The sequence below is a fragment of the Aquarana catesbeiana genome, linkage group LG11 (assembly GCF_042186555.1).
Source record: "Aquarana catesbeiana isolate 2022-GZ linkage group LG11, ASM4218655v1, whole genome shotgun sequence".
Lineage (NCBI taxonomy): Eukaryota > Metazoa > Chordata > Amphibia > Anura > Ranidae > Aquarana > Aquarana catesbeiana.
This window is the reverse complement of record NC_133334.1, coordinates 251,881,629-251,898,123: the sequence shown is the minus strand read 5'-3', so window position 1 is coordinate 251,898,123 and position 16,495 is coordinate 251,881,629. Positions and strand designations below refer to the sequence as shown.

Here is a 16,495-nt window from a genome sequence, read left to right as displayed (position 1 = left end):
AAATTCTTGCTGTGAGAAGAAAAAAGCGTGCTTGCTCCACCACCGTGAAATCAGACTAGCCGCTTACCAGAAACTCATGATCCCCCGTTACAAAGGATCAGAGAAATCTGTTTGTTAATACTGCTTTGAACCACGACCAATGGATCAGACACCTTATACCGAGATGGGACATCAAAGACTGGAGGGTCAGGCTAAAGATGTTCACACTGACAGGTACTCAGACATCAGCCCACAGCATTGCAGATGTGGTCATAAAAGGAAAAAAGGCTCCATATAGTGTAAAATCATTGACTTTATTGGATAAATAAAAGGTTAAACTCACATGTTAGTAGACAATAGTAGGCATGTAGTGTAGTCTGGAGCGCTGGCCGGAAGCTCACAGACAGCCCCTCCTACTGAAAACAACAGCAGCGATGGGAGGTGACGAGAACACGTCGCTCTGCCCTACGCGGCGTTTCGTGATAGAGTCACATCATCCAGGGGCCCCTGGATGATGTGACTCTATCACGAAACGCCGCGTAGGGCTACACTACATGCCTACTATTGTCTACTAACATGTGAGTTTAACCTTTTATTTATCCGATAAAGTCAATAACGGGGGATCATGAGTTTCTGGTAAGCGGCTAGTCTGATTTCACAGTGGTGGGGCAAGCACGCTTTTTTCTTCTCACAGCAAGAATTTATGTTTTTTGAGACTTTTTTAAGATATTTTCATATCACTTGGTTGATTTATTTCTTATATATGGACTTTTTATTACCACTTTGAATATTTTTTTGGATGGATTATTCATTTGACATGTGTTTTGTATATTATGTATACACTAAAGGGGAACTCTTCACTTAGTTCTAAATATTTGGTTTGGTGATGATGTGTATGATCACTAGGGATGAGCCGAACACCCCCCTGTTCGGTTCGCACCAGAACATGCGAACAGGAAAAAAGTTCGTTCGAACATGCGAACACCGTTAAAGTCTATGGGACACGAACATGAATAATCAAAAGTGCTAATTTTAAAGGCTTATATGCAAGTTATTGTCATAAAAAGTGTTTGGGGACCTGGGTCCTGCCCCAGGGGACATGGATCAATGCAAAAAAAAAGTTTTAAAAACGGCCGTTTTTTCAGGAGCAGTGATTTTAATAATGCTTAAAGTCAAACAATAAAAGTGTAATATCCCTTTAAATTTCGTACCTGGGGGGTGTCTATAGTATGCCTGTAAAGGGGCGCATGTTTCCTGTGTTTAGAACAGTCTGACAGCAAAATGACATTTTGAAGGAAAAAACTCATTTAAAACTACTCGCGGCTATTGCATTGCCGACAATACACATAGAAGTTCATTGATAAAAACGGCATGGGAATTCCCCAAAGGGGGACCCCGAACCAAAATTAAAAAAAAAAAATGACGTGGGAGTCCTCCTAAATTCCATACCAGGCCCTTCAGGTCTGGTATGGATTTTAAGGGGAACCCCGCGCCAAAAAAAAAAAAAAAAAACGGCGTGGGGTCCCCCCAAAAATCCATACCAGACCCTTATCCGAGCACGCAACCTGGCAGGCCGCAGGAAAAGAGGGGGGACGAGAGTGCGGCCCCCCCTCCCTCCTGAACCGTACCAGGCCACATGCCCTCAACATTGGGAGGGTGCTTTGGGGTAGCCCCCCAAAACACCTTGTCCCCATGTTGATGAGGACAAGGGCCTCATCCCCACAACCCTGGCCGGTGGTTGTGGGGGTCTGCGGGCGGGGGGCTTATCGGAATCTGGAAGCCCCTTTTAACAAGGTGACCCCCAGATCCCGGCCCCCCCCCTGTGTGAAATGGTAAGGGGGTACATAAGTACCCCTACCATTTCACGAAAAAAGTGTCAAAAATGTTAAAAATGACAAGAGACAGTTTTTGACAATTCCTTTATTTAAATGCTTCTTCTTTCTTCTATCTTCCTTCATCTTCTGGTTCTTCTGGCTCTTCTGGTTCTTCTGGTTCTTCCTCCGGCGTTCTCGTCCAGCATCTCCTCCGCGGCGTCTTCTGTCTTCTTCTCCTCGGGCCGCTCCGCACCCATAGCATGGGGGGGAGGCTCCCGCTCTTCTCTTCTTCTTTTCTTCTCTTCTTCTCTTCTTCTCTTCTTCATTTTCTTCTCCGGGCCGCTCCGCAATCCATGCTGGCATGGAGGGAGGCTCCCGCTGTGTGACGGCGCTCCTCGTCTGACAGTTCTTAAATAACGGGGGGCGGGGCCACCCGGTGACCCCGCCCCCCTCTGACGCACGGTGACTTGACGGGACTTCCCTGTGGCATTCCCCGTGACGTCACAGGGAAGTCCCGTCAAGTCACCGTGCGTCAGAGGGGGGCGGGGTCACCGGGGGGCCCCGCCCCCCCCGTTATTTAAGAACTGTCAGACGAGGAGCGCCGTCACACAGCGGGAGCCTCCCTCCATGCCAGCATGGATTGCGGAGCGGCCCGGAGAAGAAAATGAAGAAGAGAAGAAGAGAAGAAAAGAAGAAGAGAAGAAGAGAAGAGCGGGAGCCTCCCCCCCATGCCATGGGTGCGGAGCGGCCCGAGGAGAAGAAGATAGAAGACGCCGCGGAGGAGATGCTGGACGAGAACGCCGGAGGAAGAACCAGAAGAGCCAGAAGAGCCAGAAGAGCCAGAAGAACCAGAAGATGAAGGAAGATAGAAGAAGCATTTAAATAAAGGAATTGTCAAAAACTGTCTCTTGTCATTTTTAACATTTTTGACACTTTTTTCGTGAAATGGTAGGGGTACTTATGTACCCCCTTACAATTTCACACAGGGGGGGGGGCGGGATCTGGGGGTCACCTTGTTAAAGGGGGCTTCCAGATTCCGATAAGCCCCCCGCCCGCAGACCCCCACAACCACCGGCCAGGGTTGTGGGGATGAGGCCCTTGTCCTCATCAACATGGGGACAAGGTGTTTTGGGGGGCTACCCCAAAGCACCCTCCCCATGTTGAGGGCATGTGGCCTGGTATGGTTCAGGAGGGAGGGGGGGCCGCACTTTTCCCCCTCTTTTCCCCCTCTTTTCCTGCGGCCTGCCAGGTTGCGTGCTCAGATAAGGGTCTGGTATGGATTTTTGGGGGGACCCCCACGCCGTTTTTTTTTTTTTTTTTTGGCGCGGGGTTCCCCTTAAAATCCATACCAGACCTGAAGGGTCTGGTATGGAATTTAAGGGGGAACCCAACGTCATTTTTTTTTTTTAATTTTGGCCGGGGTTCCCCTTAATATCCATACCAGACCTGAAGGGCCTGGTATGGAATTTAGGGGGACCCCCACGTCATTTTTTTTTTTTAATTTTGGTTCGGGGTTCCCCTTTGGGGAATTCCCATGCCGTTTTTATCAATGAACTTCTATGTGTATTGTCGGCAATGCAATAGCCGCGGGTAGTTTTAAATGAGTTTTTTCCTTCAAAATGTCATTTTGCTGTCAGACTGTTCTAAACACAGGAAACATGCGCCCCTTTACAGGCACACTATAGACACCCCCCAGGTACGAAATTTAAAGGGATATTACACTTTTATTGATTGACTTTAAGCATTATTAAAATCACTGCTCCTGAAAAAACGGACGTTTTTAAAACTTTTTTTTGCATTGATCCATGTCCCCTGGGGCAGGACCCAGGTCCCCAAACACTTTTTATGACAATAACTTGCATATTAGCCTTTAAAATTAGCACTTTTGATTTCTCCCATAGACTTTTAAAGGGTGTTCCGCGGCATTCGAATTTGCCGCGAACACCCCAAATTGTTCGCTGTTCGGTGAACTTGCGAACAGCCAATGTTCGAGTCGAACATGAGTTCGACTCGAACTCGAAGCTCATCCCTAATGATCACCAATTTGTTTTAGTGCGATTCAACCCCCCCCTTTTTTCTTATTTAATTTCACTGTGTTTGTGTTACATAGAGGAATCGCAGCTATAATTGTTATTGTTTATGTATTTCACCGTAGCGCAGTTATTCCCCTCATTTTTCTTACACACAGTGATATATTTCAAGCATTTCTTTCTTTTAATTTTGATGATTATGGCTTACAGCTAGTGAAAACCCAAGATTCAGTATCTCAGAATATTATACAAAACAAATAAAAAAAAGGATTAATACAGAAATGTTGGCCTACTGAAAAGTATGTCCATGTACAGTATAGTATGCACTCAATACTAGGCCGGGGCTCGTTTTGCATGAATTCCTGCATCAATGCAGCGTGGCATGAAGGTGATCAGCCTGTGGCACTGCTGAGGTGTTATGGAAGCCTCTATCAAATAAACCTGGGCTTCCATAACACCTCAGCAGTGCCACAGGATAATCGCCTCCATGCCACGCCCCATTGATGCAGTAATTTACTGCAAAAGGAGCCCTGACCAAGTATTGAGTGCATACTATACTGTACATGGACATATTTTTCAGTAAGCCAACATTTCTGTAAAAAAAATCCTTTTTTTTTATTGGTCTTATGTAACATTCTAATTTTCTGAGACACTGAATTTTGGGTTTTCACTAGCTGTAAGCCATAACCATCAAAATTAAAAGAAAGAAATGCTTGAAATATACCACTCTGTGTGTAACGCCTCTATATAAAATATATGAGTTTCACTTTTTGAATTGAATTACTGAAATAAAATTTTTGATGAAATTCTCATTTTTGATTTTTTCATGCCACCATGGAACCCCACTCTAACTTACACAAATGCCATGTGCCACAGCCCAGGCTGGGTGGCCCATGATTCCCACGCTAGCCCCAATGAACACAAAGGGGGTTATTTACTAAAACTGGAGAGTGCAAAATCTGGTGCAGCTCTGCAAAGGAACCAATCAGCTTCGATGTTTTATTGTCAAAGCGTAATTGAACAAGCTGAAGCTAGAAGCTGATTGGCTACCATGAACAGCTGCACCAGATTCTGAGTGCACCAGGTTTAGTAAATCCCCCCCAAAGCCCTATATCCTTGACATTTTACAACTGAAATACATACATTTAATTACCAACCATATAGCAATGCCACATCATAGCCCTTACCTGCACGTAGTCCACACTGTCCCCAAGGGCTCGGAAGGCTGTGTACATCACTTCTCTCTTTCCTCCCCATTTCTGCATTATACAGGTATATGGAAACTTCTGTACCAGTTCCTCTACGCCCCTTTCACCTTCCTGACCCCCTTCTTCTGTGACATGGTAGTTATTGTCCCACATGTAGCAGCAAGTGCCCTCCGATCCCATCACCTCCCTGAAGATGTCCATCATGTATCTGTCCTCTTCTGTATTTCCATCTACCACCATCACCACCCGCAGGTGAGGGTAGGAGAGCCGCCGTACCGACTGCAGGCACTTTCTAAGGTACTCCGGGTCTTCTTGATAGGCTGCAATGCATAGCGCCACTCTAGAGTTTCCCGTCGGGAACTTCTGCCTTCCTTTCCGCATCCGTCTGTGCTCCAGGTAAGCAAAAAGGCTCTGGGTGAGCAGATGCAGTCCCAGGATGGCCCCGTACAGTCCAAAGGAGAGGTGGTGCCGGTCAGTGTGTATGAACTGGTATCCGGTGACATAGGCAGCAAGAATGCCCCCCAGCACCAGCAGGGCAAAGAGACTTGTGCCCAGGACCTTCAGAGCCGTCAGCAGCCGACCTGGCATCTGCCCCAAGACAAAAACAGACAAGGTAGAATTAAGCACAGTGAAGCACGCACCCATAGATACATCCAAGTCACCACATGTATAGCTGACAGTTTACATGCCGTGTCTGCCAGTTGTGTCAGCTAAGTACGTCCTTCCACGTGATAACTGTCATAATTATACAGTTAGTTATGAAAAGTTCTGACTATGAAAAGTTTACTTAAAGGGGAAGAGAAAAGAGAAAAAGTTCCTAAATCACTACTCACCTACTCCATGCTCCAGCACTGACTTTCAAGTCCACCGCCATTGTCCAGCATTGCCCCTCTTCTGGGTTAAAAGATGCCCAGCGTCATTTAACCCATTTCACGTGAGCCCCTGGGGGCGCGTCATTACATGACCTGGGCTCATAATAGAAAAAAAATGGCCCTCACAGGGGATAACTTTAGTGCTGGCCTGTACAGAAGACTACCCACCGCCCCCAAAAGACTGACCCTGGCATCATCTCATGACCATATTGAAGATTCCTGGATTTTAGGTATGTATCCTGGGACTTTTTTTCTTTCAGTCGTTTTTGTTTAAGATTTTAAAAAGGTACAGAACATAATCCCATGTAGATATATACGCAAGATCAATATATCAGCGAATTAAAAAAACAATATCCATCACACATCAAATGAAAGAGAAGTACCTGAAAGACAGAACAATAAGTATACTGAAGTACATGCGAAAATATGGATTGGGCGCCAACAACAAAGTAAGGGACCCTCATGAGTTTGATGAGGATGTTAAGTCCGCCATGTACAAAGCAAAAAAAAAAAAAAATATATATATATATATATATATATATATATATATATATATATAGACATTAATCTCCACAGCAGGAGAGCCAGGAGAGCCAGGGAGAATAAGAGGAGAAAAAGTGTAGAAGGAGGAGAAGAAGAAAAGGAGGGAAGGACATCGGAGACTCCCTAGCTGAAAGTATCCTGGGACTTTTTTTTTTTTTCTTGTTCAAATATTTTATTGAGTATATTTCAATGTAAAAAAAAAGCAATACACATGACAAGACGGTCAGATCAGAAAAGATCGGATAACAAGTTATTATATCCTTGGACTTTTTCAAAAATGGGTACAATAGGGGGAGCACTGGCGATATGCCTTAAAGTGATTGTAAACCTCAGTGATGAAAATGAAATATGAACAAAGCATATCCCTCTATAGTGTGTACTTGTCTCAGTCCAGAGCACTAAGTGTAATTTAATGTCTGTTGCTTCGTTCCTCTGCTATCAGAATGAGTCACTTCTGACAAATTTTCCTGACACAAAATTAAAAAGTGACAGGGGAGGATCTCCAGCTGATTGACAGCCTCAATTCATTGACAGGTGCATTTGCTCTACAGTTGACCTCCTTCTGACCTGCATTTGGCCTGCTTTTCAGGTGCTTCGAGCATGTTCTTCATTCCCATTGACTGGTATAGGAATACAAAACCCAACTGAAGCAAACAAAAGCCCATTACACAGGCATACCAGCAAGTCCTGCAGGAAGCAACATGGTTGGCTCAGTAGAATGCCACTACTTCGCCCACAAGGAGTGCTGGCTGCATTGCAGAATGGAACAGCATGGATTTTCAGATCAGCAGAGGTAGTCCTTACATTTGAAGGTTTACTTCAAAATACAGGGCAATGGAAGGAAGTGGAAACATAACAGATCTAATGGCAGGATCAAATATGTTATGGGAATGTCACCTAAATGCAGAAAAACAGGACAGACCTTTACAGTTAATAGCAAGAAAACCCTTTTCCTGGAGGACACTGCACTTTAATCTTTGAATTATCAAAAGGGGAACTAGATAAACCATCAAGTAGACTGGAAACCCTCTTTTCAATGTCCTTTTGGCAAGATATTAAATGCCTCTTCTGCCCATAAACAGCATTGCTGGGAAGAAAACGCCAGTCGCTTGCTTGGCTCATAATTAGGGCTTTCAGAGCTGCATGTGAAGAAAAAAAAGTCCCAAAGGCTGATATAAAGGTTGTATATAAAGCCGGCTTCTCAAATGACTGAGCTGAGCACAATTGCAGCTTGAAACCCTAACATTATCCATCAGGCTGGGGCCTGTCATCCTGCAGCCATCCCTTCAATTTTGTGTTATTATCAGGCGATTTAGGTCAAATTAACTTTTGGAAGTGTTCATTTTCAGAAAACGCTGATCCGACCGAGACGCAATCTACGGCTCTTGTAATGCCGGGCACTGTCAGAACAACATTGAGGCCTCTGCAAAGAGGGACTATAACCCCCAAGAGTTAGTTGGAACCGTCACTACGCCAAACTAAAAGAAGTTCAGACAACAAGAGGCTTCAATGTGGAATAAAACACAAAACACATCTAGATGTATTTATTCAATTACCCTTTCTCTCACCCCAATTCCCCCTACTCCTCCATGCTCTACCCATTCCGTTCTAGGGTGAATTTAATGGTCACACTGCTAGCCATCTAGGTATGCTATAGCAACTTTTTGCCCTTGCTGGCATTTCATATACCAGTGGTCTCCAAACTGCAGCCCAGGGGCCAGATCTGGCCCTTTGCTTGCTTTTATCTGGCCATTTGGGGCACTATTTCTTTCACTGACACCAAGGAAGGACACAATTCCTCTCAATGACACCAACATTGGGGCACAGGTCTTCCCAATGACACCAATGATAGGGAACAATTCCTCCCAATGACACCAATGATGAGGGACACTTCCTCCCAATGACACCAATGATAGGGAACAATTCCTCCCAATGACACCAATGATGGGGGACACTTCCTCCCAATGACACCAATGATGGGGCACAATTCCTCCCAATGACAACAATGATGGGGCACAATTCCTCCAAATCACACCAATGGTGGGGCACAATTCCTCCCAATGACACCAATGATGGGGAACAATTCCTCCCAATGACACCAATGATGGGTAACAATTCCTCCCAATGACACTAATGACAGGCACAGTTCCTCCCAATGACACCAATGATGGGGAACAATTCCTCCCAATCACACCAATGATGGGGGATTGTTTAATCCCACTAATGTTGGGACATTTTGTACTCCCGATGGACACAGTCCAGACCCCCTAAAGTCTGAAGGACAGTAAACTGGCCCTTTGTTTAGAAATTTTGGAGACCCCTAACCCATACTAACCATCACTTCGCTGAACTCTTACTGCCATTTAGCACTGGATGTGTGTATGTTTATTTGGTGTCATTGGGTAAAATAATCAATATAATTCAAACTGCCACTTTTCTGCTGCCCAAACCCCAGTGAGCAGATCCCCCATTCTCTGGTGAAATACTATATTAGAGGAGACAATGACTATTCCCTGAGAACCACTATGAACTATCTATAAGGATATATGGAGAACTCATTCCAGTGAGAACACTAGCTGAACTATGAAGAGGACCTTTATAGGAGGATCATTTCAAAGTAAGAGTGATGCTGTATAGAAAGTACCATAAAGTCACCGCAATAAAAACCTCATTGCACGAAGAGAGATGACTTCTGCCTTTGCTCAACCAGGCACCTTCTTCCCCTATCCTCCCATTTTTTTTGCACCTATTCCCCCTTTTTTCTTTTCTGACTCAATCATTTTCTTCTTACACTGGAACAGAGCAGGGAAAGCTCCTCTCCCTCAGAGAAGCAATAGCCCTCTTCTCATGATGGGACCAGATGGTCGTCTCTGTCCTCTTCTTCTCTTAGAGAACTTGTTGGTATATCAACAAGCTGTACAGTGCCACCATGCAGGGACATAACACGATTGAGCCGACCCTTCGTCTGACTCTTACATCTACATACAATTGAGATGACCACTATACCACCGCTTACTTGTTTTGCACCCAGTGTGGAGAGGCGACCCTGTGTCACCCTGTGGATTGGCAATATACTCCTGATTATGTCAGAAGTAGGCATGCTAATTACACACCTGTGGGCTGGGTTCATATGCATCCCAGGGATAGAGCTCAGGGCTCCCACTTGGAGACAGCTCCACCTAGGCAGACAGGAAGTCTGGCCGAGGAGTCAGGAGGACTCCGCCCTACAGACACGACATCTGTGTATGAGTGTCAGGAGGACACCCATGTTCTTCAGGAGAGAGACTGCAGGTGGCAGTTTGAACCCCGGGAAAGCTAGGAGAGAGCTTGACCCAAGCATACAGGTCTGAGGAACAGACCTAAGGCCTAGGCATGAGGTCTGAAATTTTTCGATTGAGTAGGAAAGACCCTCTCATGTTTTTACTGCCATCTGTTTCCCCTATTGGTTCTTATGACCATTTGTCCCTAGGAAACAAATTTAGGTAAAATCCAAAATTTTCACCAGAATGGGAATAAAGGGTATAGAAGGGAAACCTTCCAGCTTGACAATGGATCTACACCAGGGGGGGACATTGTTTTTTATTTTTGTCAAAAACTTGTGTAGTGTCTTTAATCACGTTTTACACTTTTTTGGTGAATGGGTAGGGGTACTATATACCCCATACTCATGCACATGGGGCAGGATCTGGGGGACCCTTTGTTAAGGGGGACTTTCAGACTCCGATAAGCCCCCCCCACCCACAGACCCCCACAACCACTGCCAGGGCGGGGAAGCCGTCCCCCTGTCAGAACACAATAGCACAGCAGGGGAGATCGCTGTACTAACATCGGACTGTTAGTTGAACCTGCTGGGTTGAATGAAAAAAAACTAGTAGTGTGTAATAGGCTTAAGACACAGTTAAAATAGCATGAAAAACACATGCATACTAGCGCATTATGACATTGGCTTGCAGGGGACTGGATTTTTGTTTACTATCACTACCAAACAATGAAGCCAGAAAGCTGACCTAATTGGGTGATGAACCTAACAATAAAGTTTATGGACATGCCAGAAAGTGATATATTACTGCAGGAAAGTGAAATGAACCACGACCATCTCTCAATGGGGCAAATGTGTCTGCCCAATAAGTATAGAATTTACAAAAAGTGTAGTTATTCCAATCTTTAACTAAGAGTGGTGCAAATCAGTAGTGAGTCTTATGCCCTGTACACACGGTCAGATTGGAAAAAGTGCGATCACATTGTGTTGTCGGAAATTCCGATCGTGTGTGTGGGCTCCATCGGACTTTTTCCGTCGGAATTTCTGGCACACAAAGTTTGAGAGCAGGATATAAAATTTTCCGACAACAAAATCCGATCGTTTAAATCCCGATCGTGTGTACACAAATCCGACGCACAAAGTGCCATGCATGCTCAGAATAAATTAAGAGACGAAAGCTATTGGCTACTGCCCCGTTTATGGTCCCGACGTACGTGTTTTACGTCACCGCGTTCAGAACGATCGGATTTTCCGACAACTTTGTGCGACCGTGTGTATGCAAGACAAGTTTGTCCCAAAATCCGTCGGAAAAAATCCGATGGATTTTGTTGTCGGAATGTCCGATCAATGTCCGATCGTGTGTACAGGGCATTACAGTAACAAATGATTGTATACCTTTACAATGTCCCATGCGCTCTGCTTATTTCATAAACAGGAATAATTAATTGTTCCTGAGCCCCGGGGAGGAAATCGGAAAAGACACCTGTATATCGGATACGGTGACTGAACATCCTGGGAACCGAAGGAACATCAAAGGGACAGAATGATGAGGAGGGGGACAAGGAGCACTTCTAATGATAGGTTACATCTCACAGAGACTAAAGCTCCTCTTTTAACTTCTAAATGTAGGATGAGCAACTACAAAGCTTAAATAAACTGAAACGAATGCCCCAGCTGTTCCACAAAGGCTACAGCAGACTGAGGGTACGGCCCTATACTTGCTGCAAATCCAGACAAGTGAAACCGCTACCGATAAAATTAGTGCAATCAGAAAGCACACACGCAGTATACCTTAATCAATGTCATGCGTAATTCACTGCAGCAGGATTTCACAGAGCACCTCACAGGGTCACAGGGAGTATACTTCCTGAGCTCTGTAACTTCCTTCCTCTCAGTGATCACATTTCCAAGTCAGGCTTGATTCTGGATTTTAATTCCTTACATGGCTCTCTGTCAGCAGGTTTCTCTAATTGTATTGTTAAACATAAAAGGTCGTCCCAGCAATCAGAGCGTGTTTACTGAGGCTGCTATCACATACACTGTGCATAACTTGGAGTTAAAGTGGGAGTAAACTCCCATACATGAATATTACCTATAGGTAAGCAGTGCAGGTTCCAGTACAGGAAACTGTGCTGTGGTTACAAGTTTGTGTGAGTGCTATTTGGATTAATGTTACCCCCATTCATCTCCTAAGCAGCAGCCCCTTTTTCTCTGCGGTAGGCTCGCAATCACACACCTTCCCGCGCCTGAACAGATATGAACCTTCCCTAATACTGCTTTGAGGAATGTATTTAAGTGAAAGTTTTTATACTCAAGAGTTCAGCCTTAGACTCCTTCCACACTGGGGCCGCTGCCGCGCTAAGGTGCCGCTCGTCTTATCGCTGTTTAAGCAGTGCTTTTCGGCCGCTAGCGGGGCCCTTTTATTCCCAAAGAAGCAGTTAAAAGTGGTTGTAAACCCTTACAGTCCACTTTTACCTACAGGTAAGCCTAGATTAAGGCTTACCTGTAGGTGTAAGAAATGTCTCCTAAACCTACATGGTTTAGGAGATATTTGCAAAAGAGAGGCACCGATGTCTACGGCGCGTGCGCTGGAGTGACGTCACTGCGGCTCCGACCAATCACAGCGCTGGAGCTGCAAAACCTGGAAGGAAGATGGACACCTCGTGAAAGGAGGGACAGCGGTGACATTGCAGGTTCCTGCGTCAGGTAAGTGACACATAATGGGCTACTATGGGATGCATAGTAGCCCATTATGCTTTACCTTTGCAGTGAAACAAAGAGGAAGTAAAACCCATCAGGGTTTACTTCCTCTTTAGAAGCGCCCGTGTTTCAGCGCTTCGAATCACTGCCCATTCATTTCAATGGGCAGGGCATTTTGGGATCTCTAAATACATTGCTACCTAACCGCCCCAAAAATGCTGCTTGCAGGACTCTTCCTAACATCCCGCAAGCGCACCGCCCCAGTGTGAAAAGTCACACTGAAATGAATGGGAGGTGGTTTTTGGGCGCTTTACAGGCGATATTTCTAGTACTAAACTGGCTGAAAACCGCCTCAGTGTGAAAGGAGTCTTAAAGTGGTTGTACCCTCTTACATATGCCCAGTGAAGTGACTGGCCTCAGGTGATACACAGAGGTGAATCAAAACCTCCTAAATATGTTGTACATGTTTATCTGCCGTCCTCTCTTCTCTACATCCTTTCAAAGTCCAGAATTTATACAGCCTATTGGAGCTGTTAAAAAAAAGGGGGCGGAGAGCTAAAGTTACACTCTGCAGGGCTCAGAGAGGAGATCTCTGAGAGCTGATTGGAGGGAAGGGACACACCCCTCTCCACACAGCACACAGGAACAGATCTGAGGCTGTCAATCAGGAGGAGCTCCTCCTCTGTCACCATTTTTCTCCTGGTGTCAGGAAAAATTAACGCTGATAGCAGAGGAACGAAACAGCAGACACAGAAATGAAACTGAGTGCTCTGGAGTGAGAAAAGTACACACTATAGAGGGATATGCTTTGTTCATATTTCATGTCTGAGGTTTACAATCACTTTAAAGAAGAAGGGAAGAACCCAGAGCTGTGCAACCACGTGACTATTAGAAAAACGATTAAAAAAACGGTATTTACAATGCTGTTTATTACAAACGGTTTGCAGAATTACTAAAGGCAATGGGCAGGCAACATATAAAGCTTAGTTAGCAGAAAACCATAAATCAATAAAGGATCGGGATGTTTTAACATGGTCCTAGTACAGTCTATTTGAACCTAGAGGATGCTGCTCCATGTGATGGTTGTCAATGGACAGACCTAACAGGAAAGATGACTTGTAGAGGCAGGCGGCTTACATAAAAGGTAGGGGCGAGGTGAATGTTCCCAACTCCCAGCTGGAATTTGCCTTTCTTGCAGTAGCAGGAAAATTAAAAGGGCTTTTGATGTGTCACCAGGAAAATTGCGATTCACCTCCAAGTTCTTTGTCAGCCTGAGAGCTTCTGAAAAGCCTCGGAAGCAAGTGAAAGGCGATGATACGAGGACGGCAACTCCCACTCGCTGGCACAAGTCGCAGAACAAAAGGAAAGCTCACAGCCAAAGTGGAAAAGCCCTTAAACTTGAACTTTCTATCTTTATTAAACAGATAGGAGCTTATCCCCCATACGTTCCCATCGTCTTCCCAGGGCTTGCCCTTTCTCGATGTTTTCCTGCAGTACAGATCTATTGCATTTTCAATGAATTCTCCTTTGCTAAGAACGTCTCTGGCTGTGCTGCAGTGCAGGTGACACCACATAACCCTTCACTGGTGTCACAAAGAGACCACAGGCTGACCCAACAGTCTACTGGACATCTACAATATATCAGCTCACCCATGCTGCTGTTGTGCCACACCACATAGGCAGGGCGCACTCCAGTTTTTTGGGCAGAAAGAACAAATGAATACACAATCCTGGCATATGTACTTCCTTTTTTCTTTTTTTTTTTTAACTGTCAATATTCAGCAGTCGGAAGATGCAGGAATGGAATCATGTGACACAATATACAAAATACGGTTTCTTACAGTACAAGGTTATAATATGGGCAGAAGTGAGATTCTTCAGCTTTTTTTATAAACAATTTTGTCTGCAAACAGTCATAAGCCACTGGCTGCCAAAAATAGCAACTTTTTCTAGGCATTATGTTTATAGCTGGGGTGCAAAAATTATTCAGGTGCTCCTTAGTCCAATCTGCAAGCCACAAGGCAATCAAACGACATCTGTCATAGGATAACATGTAGGTTGCCATTGGTGAGATCTCTTACCAGGGCTGGGACAAGGGGTGGGCAGGAGGGACAGCTGCCCTGGGCACAGCAGAGCAAGAGGACAAAGAATGGACACAGGGCAGCATGCATTAACAGTGGGGGAGGGGTGCAGTTCCGTATCCTTGCCCTGGGCACTAGACAAACCTGCTTCGGTACTGTCTCTTACTGAAAATGCTAGTTACCTGGCTGTCACGCTGATCCTCTGAAATTAATATTCTAAGCCGCTGACCCTGAATAAATATACCAATAAGGGCTTTCTGTGATTTGCATGCTTGTTCCAGTTTTGTGGCTTGGAAAATTATTAGGACAGTGGGTCAGAACAGCCAGAGGGACGTTTTACAAAGGACAATGAGAACACATTTCCCATAACAATCAAGGAGCAGGCTATGACTATATTGGCTGCTTGCACTTTCCAAAAATAAGGTAGCCTTAACCAAGGTCAAAATAACAGCTGATCGCTTATTTAAAGCAGCATGTCCCTTTAAATGTGGCTGCAGCCTACAAAAACCCCTCCAAAGTTTCTAAACTTCTGTGATCTGCACAGTCCAAAAACTTTTTTTCTAGGCAGGTGATGTATACAGCTCTCCAGCAAGTGTAGGACTACAGGAACCAGCAGAGAAGCTGTCATCCCACCATATTATCACCCACCTCCTCTGTAGGGGGTGTCAAGAAAGGATAACTGCAATAGAGGAGGAAGGAGGGGACATGAGAAAGCCTTGCTACTATGATGACAAGGACAGGAGGGTGACACTAATGATTTACTATGGGATTGCAGAATAAAATGACCACAATAGCAGACATCTATGGTATGGTTCTATGGTAGGGGGGTGGGTCAGTGCATGGTATTCCCTTGGATCTGTAGAGTGATCCTCAGATCTGCATGCAGCACAGCCCACAGTGTACAGCCCAGGACTCACCGTGTCAGATCACTGCACCATCAGATCATTGGCAGCTCCTTCTCCAGGGATCATCTCTCCTTCCAGTGCCCGGATTCCATTCACTCAGCATTGCATCTCCCTTCCTGCAGCATCTCAGTCCACACTGCACTCACCTCTCCCTGCCTCACTCCCCCCTCCATCAGCAGGTTGCTTTAACTTCTCCCCTCCCACCCTTTCCACCAGCCCACCACCTACAGAGAACTCACAGACCTCCTTCTCTGGGTCCCCCCTCTTCTCCTGTCACCCCCCCCCCACCTATGGCACCTCCTCTCCTGACCTGCCAGGGAGCTCCCCCCTATGTGCCCTGACTGCTCCATACACACCCCACCATGTGCTGCCTGCAGGGAGAGCAATCATACACTGAACACCCATACTTCTGCCTGCTTCTCTCTTCTAATGCCCTGCCAGGGTGCCACCTCCTATGCCATGATTGCCCCTTACACACCCCACCATGCGCTGCCTGCAGGGAGAGCAATCATACACTGAACATGAACACCCATACTTCTGCCTGCTGCTTCTCTCTTCTAATGCCCTGCCAGGGTGCCCCCTCCTGTGCCATGATTGCCCCTTACATATCCCACCATGTGCTGCCTGCAAGTAGAGCAATCATACACTGAACACCCATACTTCTGCCTGCTTCTCTCTTCTAATGCCCTGCCAGGGAGCCCACTCCTGTGCCATGCCCCTTACATACCTCACCATGTGCTGCCAGCAGGGAGGGCTAGGCATAGAGGACTGGCTAATATAATGTGGCCCTGTAATGTAACACCCATACTTCTGCCTGCTGCTTCTCTCTTCTATTGCCCTGCCAGGGAGCCCCTCCGGTGCCACGATTGCCCCTTACATCCCTCACCGTGTGCTGCCTGCTGGGAGAGTAATCACACACTGAATACCCATACTTCTGCCTGCTGCTGATATAATGACCTGCTTCTCTCTTCTAATGTCCTGCCAGGGAGCCCCCCCTCCCTGTGTGCCATGACTGCCTCTTACACTCCCCACCATGTACTGCCTGCAGGGAGAGCAATCAGACACTGAACACCCATACTTCTGCCTGCTTCTCTCTTCTAATGC

General features: G+C 45.7%; 1 protein-coding gene across 2 annotated transcripts in view; it reads right to left on the bottom strand.

Moving 5' to 3' along the window:
- The window catches only part of HAS3 (hyaluronan synthase 3), a 34,007-nt gene extending 18,420 nt beyond the window's left edge, over positions 1-15,587 (bottom strand). Inside the window, exons 1-2 of one of the 2 annotated variants that reach the window (XM_073605577.1) lie at positions 15,404-15,587; positions 5,011-5,619 (exon numbers count right to left, since the gene is read on the bottom strand). In XM_073605577.1, coding sequence (XP_073461678.1) covers positions 5,011-5,619 — 609 coding nt within the window. In that variant the 5' untranslated portion in view covers positions 15,404-15,587. Of the gene's footprint in view, positions 1-5,010; positions 5,744-15,403 lie in introns of those variants that run through there. The other variant, XM_073605576.1, reaches the window with a different exon arrangement.
- Between the last annotated feature and the right edge of the window lie 908 nt (positions 15,588-16,495).